We start from the raw sequence: 14,395 nt of genomic DNA on the forward strand, positions 1-14,395 counted from the left end.
CAGCGTTTGTTTGTACGAAAGTCTAAGAACTGAGTACTTACAATGGATGGAAGAAAAGGGAAGAAATATCGTATGTTCCAGTCGACTAAAAGACAAAAACGATATTTTAAACGAAATATCCATCTTACAACACATTCGACCACCAGGTAATAATGCTTTCTTGTGACTTAGTAACTATTATTTATTATGCAAAATGTAGTGATGTGAGTCGAGAATATTCTCCAAATGATTATATTTATTTATTTATTTATTTTATACCAGGAAGGCCTAACAGGTAAACCCAATGCGCCTTACTGGCCAAAGACAATTATATAAACATATATTTATGAACACCATCCATATATACACAAAAACTTACACGTATACACGAATACACATACATACATAAATATAAAAATACACAGACATACATATGTACACACCTATACATATAAATATTCACGTATACGTTATACGTATATATATATATATATATATATATATATATATATATATATATATATATATATATATATATATATATATATATATATATATGTATATATGTATATATATATATATATATTTATATATATATATATATATATATATATATATATATATATATATATATATATATCATCATCATCATCATTTACAGCCATTCGCCATCCACTGCTGGATGAAGGCCTCTCCAACACGCTTCCACTCGTCTCTGTTTTGCGCAACACTCATCCATCTCATTCCGCACATTTTCCTAATTTCGTTCACCCATCTTCCTTGCGGTCTTCCTTTTACTCTTTTGCCTTCTCTCGGGTACCATTCAAGCACTTCTTTTGTCCACCTTTCGTCCATCCTCCTAGCTACGTGACCCGCCCATTGCCATTTCAATCTCTTCACTCTATCCACTATGTCCACTACCCTTGTCATATTTCTCACCCACGTGTTCCGCTTCCTGTCTTTCCTCGTTATGCCAAGCATACAGCGTTCCATACTTCTTTGAGTGCATTGGATTTTATTTTGCATCTTGGCGTTCAGTGTCCAAGTTTCACATCCATACGTCATCACTGGCAAAACGCATTGATCAAAGATCCTTTTCTTCAGGCAGAGTGGCATTTTTGATTTAAAAACAGCATTCATCCGTCCAAATGCACTCCACCCCAGTTTCATACGTCTCTTTATCTCTTCATTTTTACTACCAGACATGTCAATTATTTGACCTAAATATAAATAATTATTTACTACTTCTACTGGTTTATCATCTAAGGGGATGCTATCAGGCATGCAATAACTATTGAACATTAGTTTAGTCTTATCTACGTTAATTTTTAATCCTACTTTTCTACTTTCCCTGTCCAGCTGTGTTAGTCTGATAAGTAGGTCAGCTGAATCACGAGCTACTAAAACTATATCGTCTGCGAACCGAAGGTGACTCAAAAAGCGACCATTGATGCTTACTCCGGCTGTATCCCAATCCAATTTCCTGAAAACTCCCTCAAGCACCGCATTGAATAACTTGGGCGAGATTGTATCTCCTTGTCTTACTCCTTTTCCTATGCTAAATCTATCTGTACCTGAAAAAATTTTAACTGAAGCTGTGGCATTCTTATATATTGTAGCTAACAGTCCCACATAGGGTTCCGGCACTCCCTGTGTTTTTAGAGCGTTAAGTACTGCATTATGACTAACTGTATCGAAGGCTTTCTCATAATCGACGAAACCTAGGCACAGTGGCCGTTGATATTCGTTGGCGCGCTCGATTAGTTCGCCAACTACTTGGAGGTGGTCCATTGTGCATATATATATATATATATATATATATGTGCTAATAGAAAATACCATTAAGAATAACCGTAGCCTGAAAAAGTGCAAACAAAGCAATCTTAGGCAAAAACCAAATGATCGCAATCAGATCAGAGAGCGGAGTAATAATTAGGAATAGAGAAGAGATCATAGACAGAGTTTATACGTTCTATGAAGAACTTTACGAGAACAAGAACGGCCAATTCCCCGCTCTGGAATCGACACACGGCCAAAGGGTTCCTGCAGTATTGCCTAGCGAAGTAGAGGCCGCGCTAAAAACTGCAAAGAACGGTAAAACCCCAGGGGAAGATAATATTCCCATTGACTTACTAAAATGTGGCGGCCCCCCCCTAATTAATATCTTAGCTAGGCTTTTCAGCAAATGCATCCAGAACCAAGCTATACCAGAAGGATGGAATAACGCAACTATCATTTTAATACACAAAAAAGGCGACAAAAGCGATATCAAGAACTACCGACCCATTAGTCTACTTTCAGCGGTCTACAAGCTCTTCACGAAGGTTATTACAGAAAGGCTGAAGAATATCCTCGACGAGAACCAACCTATAGAGCAGGCAGGGTTTAGGGCAAATTTCAGCACAATGGACCACCTCCAAGTAGTTGGCGAACTAATCGAGCGCGCCAACGAATATCAACGGCCATTGTGCCTAGGTTTCGTCGATTATGAGAAAGCCTTCGATACAGTTAGTCATAATGCAGTACTTAACGCTCTACAAACACAGGGAGTGCCGGAACCCTATGTGGGACTGTTAGCTGCAATATATAAGAATGCCACAGCTTCGGTTAAAATTTTTTCAGGTACAGATAGATTTAGCATAGGAAAAGGAGTAAGACAAGGAGATACAATCTCGCCCAAGTTATTCAATGCGGTGCTTGAGGGAGTTTTCAGGAAATTGGATTGGGATACAGCCGGAGTAAGCATCAATGGTCGCTTTTTGAGTCACCTTCCGTTCGCAGACGATATAGTTTTAGTAGCTCGTGATTCAGCTGACCTACTTATCAGACAAACACAGCTGGACAGGGAAAGTAGAAAAGTAGGATTAAAAATTAACGTAGATAAGACTAAACTAATGTTCAATAGTTATTGCATGCCTGATAGAATTTCCCTTAGATGATAAACCAGTAGAAGTAGTAAATAATTATTTATATTTAGGTCAAATAATTGACATGTCTGGTAGTAAAAATGAAGAGATAAAGAGACTTATGAAATTAGGATGGAGTGCATTTGGACGGATGAATGCTGTTTTTAAATCAAAAATGCCACTCTGCCTGAAGAAAAGGATCTTTGATCAATGCGTTTTGCCAGTGATGACGTATGGATGTGAAACTTGGACACTGAACGCCAAGATGCTAAATCCAATGCACTCAAAGAAGTATGGAACGCTGTATGCTTGGCATAACGAGGAAAGACAGAAAGCGGAACACGTGGGTGAGAAATATGACAAGGGTAGTGGACATAGTGGATAGAGTGAAGAGATTGAAATGGCAATGGGCGGGTCACGTAGCTAGGAGGATGGACGAAAGGTGGACAAAAGAAGTGCTTGAATGGTACCCGAGAGAAGGCAAAAGAGTAAAAGGAAGACCGCAAGGAAGATGGGTGAACGAAATTAGGAAAATGTGCGGAATGAGATGGATGAGTGTTGCGCAAAACAGAGACGAGTGGAAGCGTGTTGGAGAGGCCTTCATCCAGCAGTGGATGGCGAATGGCTGTAAATGATGATGATGATGATATATATATACATATATATATATATATATATATATATATATATATATATATATATATATATATATATATATACATACATACATATACATATACATATGTATTCGACTTACGACCGACGGTCAGGAACGTATCTCCGTCGTAAGTCGAGGAATTCCTGTTTACTTTATAGTATTCTCGATTTACAAGCCATCGATGTCGCCAATGCTGCTGCTGTTGGAAACTTAGCTGTAGCCTCCACAAGTTCTGGACCGACATCTTTGTATACAGTTCCGCGAGATTTATTCGATCAAAATTTATCAGAAACAGCTAGTTCAACGTCATCAACAAGGCTTGATGATTTAGTTATAGAAACAGAAGCAGACAATCCCAACGAAACAGATATTCATGAACAATTAGAAGGGCGCAGAATAGTAGATATTAAATATTTATTTTCAGCGCTTTCAAAAATTAAGCATGAACACACTAATTGTACATTATCTGACTTAAATTTTGTGAAAGAAATAAGAAAAGGTTTTCTCAGCGAATATGTTTTTCGGTGTAGAATGTGCTTAGCAAAGGAAACTGTATACTCCGAAGATCCGAAACTGCAAGTTTCCGCAAATACTGCTTTCGTAGAAGGAATTATTTGTACAGGTAATGGCTATTCACAATTAAATGAAATTTGAGTCGTGGAACTTACACAAGCATAGAACAACATTTAGCGCCTACAATCGAAGAATGTGCCTTTGATGAAATGATTGTCGTTGGTGAAGACGAAAAAAGGCTCGCCATTTTAAATGGTGACATAGACGAGGAAAGATATCCCTTACTGACAGTCATTGCAGACGGTTCTTGAGCAAAGAGATCATATAAAAGTGGGTTTAACTCCTTGTCTGGTGCAGCGTGCATAGTAGGGCTCCGAACTAAAAAAGTTTTATATCTCGGAGTACGAAACTCTTAGGGCGGTTTCAGACTAGCGTTTTATACGCGCGTATAATCTCGTTTTTTGAAGTGCATGTAGGCACATACAGGCGCTTCATTTTCCATACGCGCAACTCGTACGAGCGTAGACGCGCTTATAAGCTCGTATTATCCATGTTGATACTAAATCACCACTACCGGTTCGAGCGAAAACACCGAAAGAAGCCCGTGTACGCGCGTTCGGTTTTTTGAAGCGCAAAAAGTAGCGCGCGTGTAAGCGCGTATGGCGAAATGACCGTATACGCGCAGAAATAAAACGCTAGTCTGAAACCGCCCTTACTGCTGCATATGTGCCAGAGCTACAAAATTAAATATAGATGCAACTGAGCACAAGTGTTTTAAAAATTGGCGTGACAGCGCTAATGCCATGGAAGCTGATAAGTCTATTTAAATATATCTATATTTTATTTAATAATGTGTGTTTTATTTTCATTTATTATTTTATGTTCAGTATATTTGTTATCTGCAAATGCATTTTCATTTTTCAAAACTGCACCAAGGAAAGATCCCTGGAAAATATACTTCCCACTTTTATTACCAATTGTTTTAATAAAAAATATATTTGCCTTCTGTTTGTACCTGTGAACAATATTCAAGAAGAAAAAAATCGTATATATCAATTTAAAATAATTTGCCCGTGAAAGGGTTTAATTACTATAATCTTTTCCAATTCCATTTAAATGGTAAGAGTAACTAAACCGGTTTCTAGATCTGGTGAAGTTAATAAAGCAGCATTTCTCGATGTTGAACGGCAACAAGTTCTTCGTTGACCAATTGAAAATCGCGTCCAAATCCGATTGAAGGTCAGCTGAATCGCAATGGGCATCAATAGATTTGAATAATTTGAGATCGTCAGCAAACAATAAATATTCAGAGTGTTCAATTTCCTTATATATGTATATCATTAATAAATATATTGAATAGGAGGGGACCTAGATTAGAACCCTGTGGAACACCAGAAAGGGTTGGATATTCATTGGAAATTCTACCGTAGTACGATACGTTTTGTTTCCTATTTATAAAATAGGAATTTATAAGATTGAGAAAATTATTAGATAATCCCAGACTGCTCAGTTTGATGATTAAAATCTGGTGATTGACAAGGTCAAAGGCTTTTTTGAAATCTGTATAGCAACATCCACCTGCCCACCGACATCCAGTGATTTAGTAATGTAATTTGACAGACAGAGTAAATTTGTCACCGTCGACCGGGACTGCCTGAATCCATGCTGTTGATCTATTATAAAAGGATCACAGTGTCTATATAGGTATCTATGGATAATTATTTCCAAAAGTTTGGCAGGAGCTGATAGAACGGCTATAGGTCTGTGACTGTCTATCAATTGCCTATCACCCTTTTTGTAAACGGGAATTACTTTGGAGATTTTCCATTTATCTGGAAAAACTCCAGATTTGAGACATAGGTTAAAAATGAAGTGTAGAGGCTGAGTTAGCGCTTTCTGGCAACTTTTCAAGATAAATGGTGGAATGAAATCGGGCCCGCTGAGAATTTAGGTTTTATCTTAATAAAAGCAAAGTTTAGATCTTCAATAGTGCATTGATCTAAATGAAAAGTTGGAGACCAATCGATCTCGTCAGAAGGATTGTAGGTCATATTTGTGGCATTTTTTGTGGGAGCTTGGGTATTGCCGAAGTAATCAGCAAAAGCATCAGCAATATTTTGTAAGCCAATCACATCAGCATTTTTATATTTGTAAGAACGTATTTGGTTTAATGAACGTTTGGATTTAATGAGAGACCAAAATGCTGAAGGATCAGGAGACAGGGTATGTTCACACGCAGTGATATAGTTTCTATGGCAGTCCCTTATTAGGGATTTAGAGAGATTGCGCAATTGGATAAAGTCTGCTCTAGCGATAAAACATTTGGTGGCCTTCCAGATCTTATGCACGTAGTTATTTTTTCTAACTACCCTATTAGTTCATTGGAGAACCACTTCGGGTAGTTAGCATTTGAATTAGGAATCAAAACTTTTCTATTAAATAATAGGTCACACGTTTCATAGACAGTTTTATAAAATGTATTAACAGCATGATTTATATCTTTACAATTATATAAAACGCTCCAATCAGAAAATAATAAAATATTAGACAGCTTGGTGAAGTCATCTTTAGGCTTGAATATCCAACCAAGCATCATCTGTCCATCACCTCTCAAAGAATGACTATCATGGAACTTTCCAGATACACTAAACTCAATGGAGAGCTCAATTGATGGGTGGTAGATGTCCTCCGTGATTAACGGGTCAATCGATCGAGTGACAGTGATATTAGATGATGTATTGGCATAAATCAAGTCCAAAATGGCACCATTATAGTCATTCTGGATTGTATTTACTTGAACTATGTTTACCAATGAAATAATATAGTCAAGGTCAGCGTTAGCGCAATTTGATGAACACAAATTAACTCAGATGAACGCCAAATATTAAAATATGACCCTTTGCCAGTTTTGAATAGTTATTAGAGATAAAGTCAAAGAAACACATATGTATATGTAGGTCTCATGTGTAGATCGGGGAGGGAAGTATACAGCACAAATGTAAACATATTAGGCACACCTACTAATTTAACTTTTAGCCATAAACATTAATTATTTTCTAGATCAGGTAACCTTTCGATTGCTAAAACGATTTTACTTCTCAGAGCTAATAAGACTCCCCCTCCTCTAGTACCTCTATCGCGCCGGTAGATATATCTTCTGTCAAATAGTTCCCCATCCAATACAGATTCACTAAGCCATGTTTCTGCTAAAGCAATGACATCAGGACATTGGGTGGTGGCACTATTAAACAGAACCTCCGTTTTTGAATTTAACCCACGTACATTTTGGAAGTAACACAAAAATTTTAAGTTGGTGGGTTCCAACCTATTTGGAGGCAACACTTTTTTATACTTATTAAAGGTCGTGAGATCGCGTTTACCTCGATGGTCCATTGGTATTTTACTTTTAGAATGTAGTGCTGTCAGCAACCGGTTCTCACTTATCCTGTTGGAGGAATCTAAGAGCACCCTATTTGTTATAGGGTGCAAGGCTCCCACGAAATTTCCATGGATTGAATGATATACCAGTGGGCCAAAAGTCCGGATCCAAGACACTCGTAAAAACAGCTTCGACGACAGATAGTTTAAATGATGAGTACAGGTTGGGGCCCTTAGAATTTAATTTTACAGCTGTAGCATCACTGGATGGCAATTTAATGTTAACGTAATTAGTTAATGAGTCAATGGTGGTGTCCTTGTGAAGATAAAGAACATGAACAAACTTCCTATGTTGTGCTGGCAATAATAGGTTGCTAGTAGAACCGGTACCAGTAAAGAATTGTCGAGAAGGACGAGATGATGTTCCTGGAGACGAAGATAGTGCGGTGTTCTGTAGAATATTATCAGGTGTAGAAGCAGAAGCAGGAGCACAAGAAACAGGAACACAAGCAGATGCTGGAACAGAAGCTGATGTAAGTGTAGTTGAAGCTGAAGATGGCAGATGTGAAGAAGAAGACTTGACTGTAAGATTTCGCGGGTTTTATAGGAGAAGAAGGAGAAGTAGAAACAGAAACAGGAGAAGCAGAAACAGTAGCACAACCAGGAGTAAATGCTGAAGCTGAAGCAGATGCAAGTGAAGTTGAAGTTGAAGAATGCTGAGGTGAAGCGGCAGAGGATACCGCTGAAACGTCATACTGGCCACTGACAGGTGTTTGTTTACACACAGTGGTATTGTTGCATTCCGTGTGTGTTGTCGAAGTGAAGAGTACATGTAATATTACCTCATCCGATTGCAGAGTCGTAGGTACGCCAGAAACAGCTGGAGCCAGGATTGCTGCCGGAGAAGGACGACACATCATCCTCCTAATTTCACCGATATCTGAGTGGACAGTCTGGAGGAACTCCACAGACTGTTTCAGCGAGGCCAGACTGTCAAAAGCTGAGGCCAGACTGTCAAAATATGTATCTAAACGCATTATAACATTATAGACTCGTTATTAAATAATTATTTAAAAAGCATAATTTTCAACAATAACCATAGAACGGGAGATGTTAATGTGGGTACCTTTAAAACTGCTTTAAAAAGATAATTTTTTCGAGAATTGCCTCTGCGAATCGTAAATGATGTAATAATTTTACTATGGGAAAAGCCGAAAAAAATTATTCGAGCTCCGCAAACGACTTATTTTATATTTGTGAACGAAGATATCGGTGAACGAACGGCCAGTGAAAAAGATGGCCGTATACGAAATGCCGGGAGCGACGCGTCAGTAAACGAGATGTCGGTGAACGGGCGGTCTGTGAAAGAGATGGCCGTATACATAATGCCTGGAGCGACGCGTCAAGTAAACGAGATATTGGTGAACGGACGGTCTGTGCAAGAGATGGCCGTATACATAATGCCTGGAGCGCGTCCTCGGTTAACAGAAATTCTGTGAACGTGTTGTCGTGTCACCATATATTATATATGTACATATTATGTATGTATATGGAAATTTTTGAAAGAACTTCTTTTTCACTTGGTAATTTTATACTTAATCGATATTTGAACAGCTATCTGTTTTCACATTTGTATTCACAAATTGAACATTATATAATTTATGATATTTATTCAATTTTAAGACCTCTCATTTAATTATTCAAGTGTAACCGAAGCCAAGACATTTGTATATGTATATTGACAAACAACAATGTAAATTTTAATCGGCATTATAAAACTGCTGACTATTCAGTCCTATTCTATAGACCGCAAAATGTCGACTTTAGCGGTTCTTCTGAAGTGCATTCTCATCTTTGGATTCATTGGATATATCCAAGGAGATAACACTTGTAAGTTGAAGCTACAAGTATTTAGTTTTCAAATATAATATACATATACATATGTACATATACAGCACCCCAATTTGCGTTCACACAAAAAAATCCTACTACAAATGTATCAGCTTTGAGTTTTATTGAGAATGATAACAAGCAGTTTCATGGTTTTGTTACAATTTATGTTATGGTATGTACGTAGTAACAATAGATGAAATTTTGTGATCATGCGAAAATTCGAACTCGAGATTTTGACTGATTCGATTACTGATCTAGGAAAAATGTGTATCTGTATATTTTCAAGATTTTTTGAACACCGTTAATTCTATAGGTTACTGAAATCCCTATCGACACGACGTAATTTTTTTTCAAGTTGACCGGAAATGGTACCTCACCATATACATATGTAGGTTTCCCCTTTTTTTTAAGTTTTTGAATTCAATTATCTCCCAAATCGCTAACTGAATCGGACTGAAATTTTTTTATATGTAATATAAATTATAAATTTTATAACCTAATATTTTTATCTGAACCGGAAGTAGTACTTTTACTCCATAGAATCAAGGTTTTTTTTATGTTTTTCTAAAAAACCTTTTAGTTTATTGAACTGAAATTTCAAATCTAGAAGTTTAAGCTTAATACCAAGTTATTTATAAAATTTGGTAAGCATCCGTCAACCGAAAGTGGTAGTTTACTCTTGTTCGATTTTTCGTCCACTATTTTGTATCGAAAATGTTGTCATAGCTATTAGTATTTCATAATGCGGCCGGTATGTGTGTTTGTACGGTTCAATATCTAATTTTGTTTTGTAACCTCCTTATATTCCTCTAATACATAGATAAAGTCATGGGTTGGTCACATCCAATTTTTTTTAATTTACTAAGGGGACTCGGTTTGATGTCACCTGGTCCAATTGTATTCTTCTCGCTCACACGTATGAATGGTTTTGCGACAAAAGTAGGAAGATTTTCACGACGGTATGTATGTGTATGTGTAAATACATTAGATTGGTTCCCCATGTTGTTTAAAAAATTTTCATTTTATCGAAATTTAAAATTGCAATATCTAATTTCATCTAAATTTTATATAAACTTTGGTTTTTTAAGATTATTTTATTTATAGTGTACCTAATCCGCTTATATGTACATACATATACTAATAGTAAGACATGAAAAATAATGCTTCCAACCAGTGGTGGCTCGTGCGAAATTACGAAAAAATTGAATTCGCAACCAAATTTAATTGTAATTAAAATAAAATGATTATCCGCCACTGCTCCGAACACTAAGGACCAAAGATTGGCGTTGAAAGGATGCTTTTCAAATAAAATACTAAAACTACTAAGAACCCTCTCAAAATTTTTATATTATTTTAAATAAATTTTTAATATCAACAGGCTGAATGAAAATAACTCAATCTATTTTTTTGTAACAAAAATACAACAAACAACTTTGATTCATTGATAATTTAGCATAATACTGTTGCGGCGGGGTGGGCCAGCGGCACTCCGATACTGCCGACCAATCAGCGTTCTCCCGCATTGGCCCGTTGGTTGGGGTACCAACTCTTAACACTATAGCACTCACGTGCAACAACCTTTCAACTTCACTCACATTATTATACATTAATTATAATCATTTAGATTAATTCCTACATATATGTACATATATGTACAAGAGTAAGAGAGAATCCTCATTTATACGTACATAAAATAAAAAGAGAGCAAAAATAAAAAGGTTGAAAAATAAGAGAGGTTTACAAGAAAATTACAGAACAAGTTAAAAATCATTGAAAAGGCGTGCTGCTTGGCGGCGCCCCTTAAGTCTTGGCGCCCCCCCCCCGCATTGCGGGGTCTGCGGGCGCGGTAGCCACGCCACTGTCCCTAATGTACCTAACCAGTGGCTCGTCTTTCCTACGCTACAATTTTACGAGTGTATTTTTTGCAAAAAAAATACATAAAAAATAGTTTTTTTCCAAAATTCAAAAAAATATTTTACAAAGATGAAATATTGTAAATTTCTTAGTATACCAAATCTAAATACAAAAAAATATATTGAGATATTGGGACTTAAGTTGTGTATGTATGCATACATATGTACATATATGTATGTATGTATAATATATATATATGTATGTATGTATAATATATATATACTATGTATGTATGTATAAATCATAAAAACTGTTCATTTTATGATAGGTGAAACACAATGCTCGAAGAAAAATGAAGTATTTGATAAATGTCTAGGATTGTGTGATAAAAGATGCGATAACGAAAATCCTGCATGCCCTGAAATATGCCGTCCAGGGTGTATTTGCAAATGTGGTTACCTGAGAGATCCCTGGACTGGAGAATGCGTTCTTCCATCGGAATGTAGCAACGGTATGTATATAACAAACATCTTAAAATGTTTATTTTATTATTCGTGAGATTTCACTTTGTAATAAATATTCTAAAAATGTGAATATACAGTATGCAATGGACAGCACGAAGTTTTCTCACCCTGTTCTAAACATTGTGAGAAGACTTGCGACAATGATAACCCTTTATGTAACAAGATGTGCAAACCGGGATGCATCTGCAAAGAGGGATACGTGAGAAATACTAAGATCGGAAAATGCGTTCTTCCATGTGATTGTCCACGTAGTGAGTATAAATTTATTATCTATTTGTTAATCTAAACTGGTGCGTTGGGCCAAAGAGTTCATTTCTGATGCAGGCTAGAAACTTTGACTCTTTTTTTTAATCCGTCCAAGAACTTTTTTTAACCAGGGTAAAAATTAGGTTAAAATTTTACATAAATGCATTGTTTTATTGTAGGTCCAGGACATCGTGGTAAAAGTTCAGAGGAAAAAAATTCCCGTCGAAGTTGCATAGTTCCAAGTTCCAAAGAAAGGCGTCATGGTGGACATTCAAAAGAACGAAAGGGTTCTAAAGAAAAGGGTCATGGTGGACATTCAAAAGAAGGAAAGGGTTCCAAAGAAAAGGGTCATGGTAGACATTCAAAAGAAAAAATGGGTTCCAAAGAAAGGGGTCATGGTGGACATTCCAAAGAACGAAAGGGTTCCAAAGAAAGGGGTCATGGTGGACATTCCAAAGAACGAAAGGGTTCCAAAGAAAAGGGTCATGGTGGACATTCAATGGAAGGAAAGGGTTCTAAAGAAAGGGGTCATGGTGGACATCGTGGTAAAAGTTCAGAGGAAAAAATTTCCCATCGAAGTTGCATAGTTCCAAATCCCAAAGAAAGGGGTCATGGTGGACATTCAAAAGAACGAAAGGGTTCCAAAGAAAAGGGTCATGTTGGACATTCAATTGAAGCAAAAGGTTCCAAAGAAAGGGGTCATGGTGGACATTCAAAAGAACGAAAGGGTTCCAAAGAAAAGGGTCATGGTGGACATTCAATAATAGGAAAGGGTTCCAAAGAAAGGGGTCATGGTGGACATTCAAAAGAACGAAAGGGTTCCAAAGAAAAGGGTCATGGTGGACATTCAATAATAGGAAAGGGTTCCAAAGAAAGAGGTCATGGTGGAAATTCAAAAGAACGAAAGGGTTCCAAAGAAAATGGTCATGGCGGACATTCAAAAATAGGAAAGGGTTCCAAAGAAAGAGGTCATGGCGGACATTCAAATGAACGAAAGGGTTCCAAAGAAAAGGGTCATGGTGGACATTCAATAATAGGAAAGGGTTCCAAAGAAAGAGGTCATGGTGGACATTCAAAAGAACGAAAGGGTTCCAAAGAAAATGGTCATTGTCGACATTCAAAAGAAAGAAAGGGTTCCAAAGAAAAGGGTCATGGTGGACATTCAAAAGAAAGAAAGGGTTCCAAAGAAAAGCGTCATGGTGGACATTCAAAAGAAAGAAAGGGTTCCAAAGAAAAGGGTCATGGTCATTCAAAAGAATACAGAAGTAAAAAAAACTGTGGTTGTTAATTATGGATTTTGATGTCTTTGAAAAAAAGTAAATAAAAATACATTGTATCAAAATAACTGATTATTGAAAAGTCAATCCATATAAATTAAGTTCATTTGTTTTTTTATTATAAACTACCGATAGACCCGATGAAATTTTCATAGGGTGTATTAAAACTACGTACATACTTACCAACCTACATATGAACAATATAAAACAACAATAGAAAAATTAATTTATTAATTTTCAGTAGATGGCGCTAAATGCTCATGGTCCGATTATCCCATAGGAAATATTGATAGCAAATAATATATATATATACAGGTTTTATTTTGATTCTACCACCCAAACCTTACATACATACAGTCTCTTTCGAAATTATATATTACTAGTTGTTTTACTCGGCTTCGCTCAGTACTTGTTATATAAACAGCTTAAACATGGCGAATCTAAACTCTTAATCCCAATAAATACTGTGAAACGACTTTGGCCTTTTAATTGGATCCCATCTAGAGGTTGTGATTTCTCGACTTTTTTTGATTCTCGAGATTCGAGAATCTCCTTTTCTCGGAATATTAGAATCTCGAGATTTGAGAATCTTATTTTCTCGAAATATTTGAATCTCGAGAATTCGAGATTTTCTTTTTTTGTTTCTCGAGATTCTCGAGAATTCTCGAGAAAGTATAATTTTTTTTTTAATATAGTGAATTGATTTTTTTAGCATATAAACTTGACAACATACAAAAATAAAAAGGACACAAACACTACATACATATGTATATTACATATATCAGGGGTTTACAACTTTATTAAAGACATGACGAAAGAAAGATATAGAGAGATATAATAGAACATTGAAAAGAAAAAAAAGTAAAATTATATAAAAAAAATATTATAAAAGAAGGCATGAAAAGAAAATAAAAATATACAAAAGTAATTTAAAATAGTAAAAATAACAATATGTAAAAAATAATTTTATAAAATTCCCAGTGTTGCTACCCGGCTTTGCCCATGTTTTTGTGACCGGACAAATAATAAAAATACTGACCATCTATGCATATTAAAATACTGACTATAAATTGATTAATATCTAAGGAATAAATAAATAATAAATCAAAAATCTTTGTTTTATGTGTGTTAAGTGGGGTCAGATTGTCAGTGAAAATATATTTTCAC

The 14,395-nt window shown here is 36.0% G+C and overlaps 3 protein-coding genes across 6 annotated transcripts; 1 reads left to right on the forward strand and 2 right to left on the reverse strand.

The window, feature by feature from the left end:
• Nucleotides 1-4,376: 4,376 nt before the first annotated feature.
• On the reverse strand, nucleotides 4,377-7,449 carry LOC143914125 (uncharacterized). Its single transcript, XM_077434214.1, has 8 exons — nucleotides 7,152-7,449; nucleotides 6,426-6,855; nucleotides 5,993-6,306; nucleotides 5,594-5,888; nucleotides 5,425-5,504; nucleotides 5,148-5,300; nucleotides 5,059-5,071; nucleotides 4,377-4,434 (listed from the first exon to the last, which is right to left on the reverse strand). The coding sequence occupies exons 1-8, from the start codon at nucleotides 7,447-7,449 to the stop codon at nucleotides 4,377-4,379; spliced, it is 1,641 nt and encodes a 546-aa protein (XP_077290340.1).
• LOC143914510 (uncharacterized) lies at nucleotides 6,514-8,966 on the reverse strand. Of its 3 annotated transcripts, none has more exons than XM_077434766.1 (4): nucleotides 8,561-8,966; nucleotides 8,277-8,461; nucleotides 7,779-7,950; nucleotides 6,514-7,697 (listed from the first exon to the last, which is right to left on the reverse strand). In XM_077434766.1, exons 2-4 carry the CDS (start codon nucleotides 8,352-8,354, stop codon nucleotides 7,681-7,683), a joined length of 267 nt encoding a protein of 88 aa, XP_077290892.1. In that variant the 5' UTR covers nucleotides 8,355-8,461; nucleotides 8,561-8,966; the 3' UTR covers nucleotides 6,514-7,680. The 3 variants fall into 3 exon arrangements, with proteins under 3 accessions (XP_077290892.1, XP_077290893.1, XP_077290891.1); XM_077434767.1 differs by having other exon boundaries at nucleotides 7,779-7,860; nucleotides 8,561-8,935; XM_077434765.1 differs by having other exon boundaries at nucleotides 6,518-7,697; nucleotides 8,277-8,931.
• LOC143914470 (uncharacterized) lies at nucleotides 8,232-14,315 on the forward strand. 2 transcript variants are annotated; one of them, XM_077434699.1, is made up of 6 exons: nucleotides 8,232-9,017; nucleotides 9,118-9,324; nucleotides 11,510-11,692; nucleotides 11,783-11,956; nucleotides 12,131-13,099; nucleotides 13,144-14,315. In XM_077434699.1, exons 2-6 carry the CDS (start codon nucleotides 9,249-9,251, stop codon nucleotides 13,218-13,220), a joined length of 1,479 nt encoding a protein of 492 aa, XP_077290825.1. In that variant the 5' UTR covers nucleotides 8,232-9,017; nucleotides 9,118-9,248; the 3' UTR covers nucleotides 13,221-14,315. The 2 variants fall into 2 exon arrangements, with proteins under 2 accessions (XP_077290825.1, XP_077290824.1); XM_077434698.1 differs by having other exon boundaries at nucleotides 12,131-14,070.
• The last annotated feature ends 80 nt before the right edge of the window (nucleotides 14,316-14,395 follow it).

The sequence above is a fragment of the Arctopsyche grandis genome, chromosome 7, assembly GCF_051622035.1.
Source record: "Arctopsyche grandis isolate Sample6627 chromosome 7, ASM5162203v2, whole genome shotgun sequence".
NCBI classification, from domain to species: domain Eukaryota; kingdom Metazoa; phylum Arthropoda; class Insecta; order Trichoptera; family Hydropsychidae; genus Arctopsyche; species Arctopsyche grandis.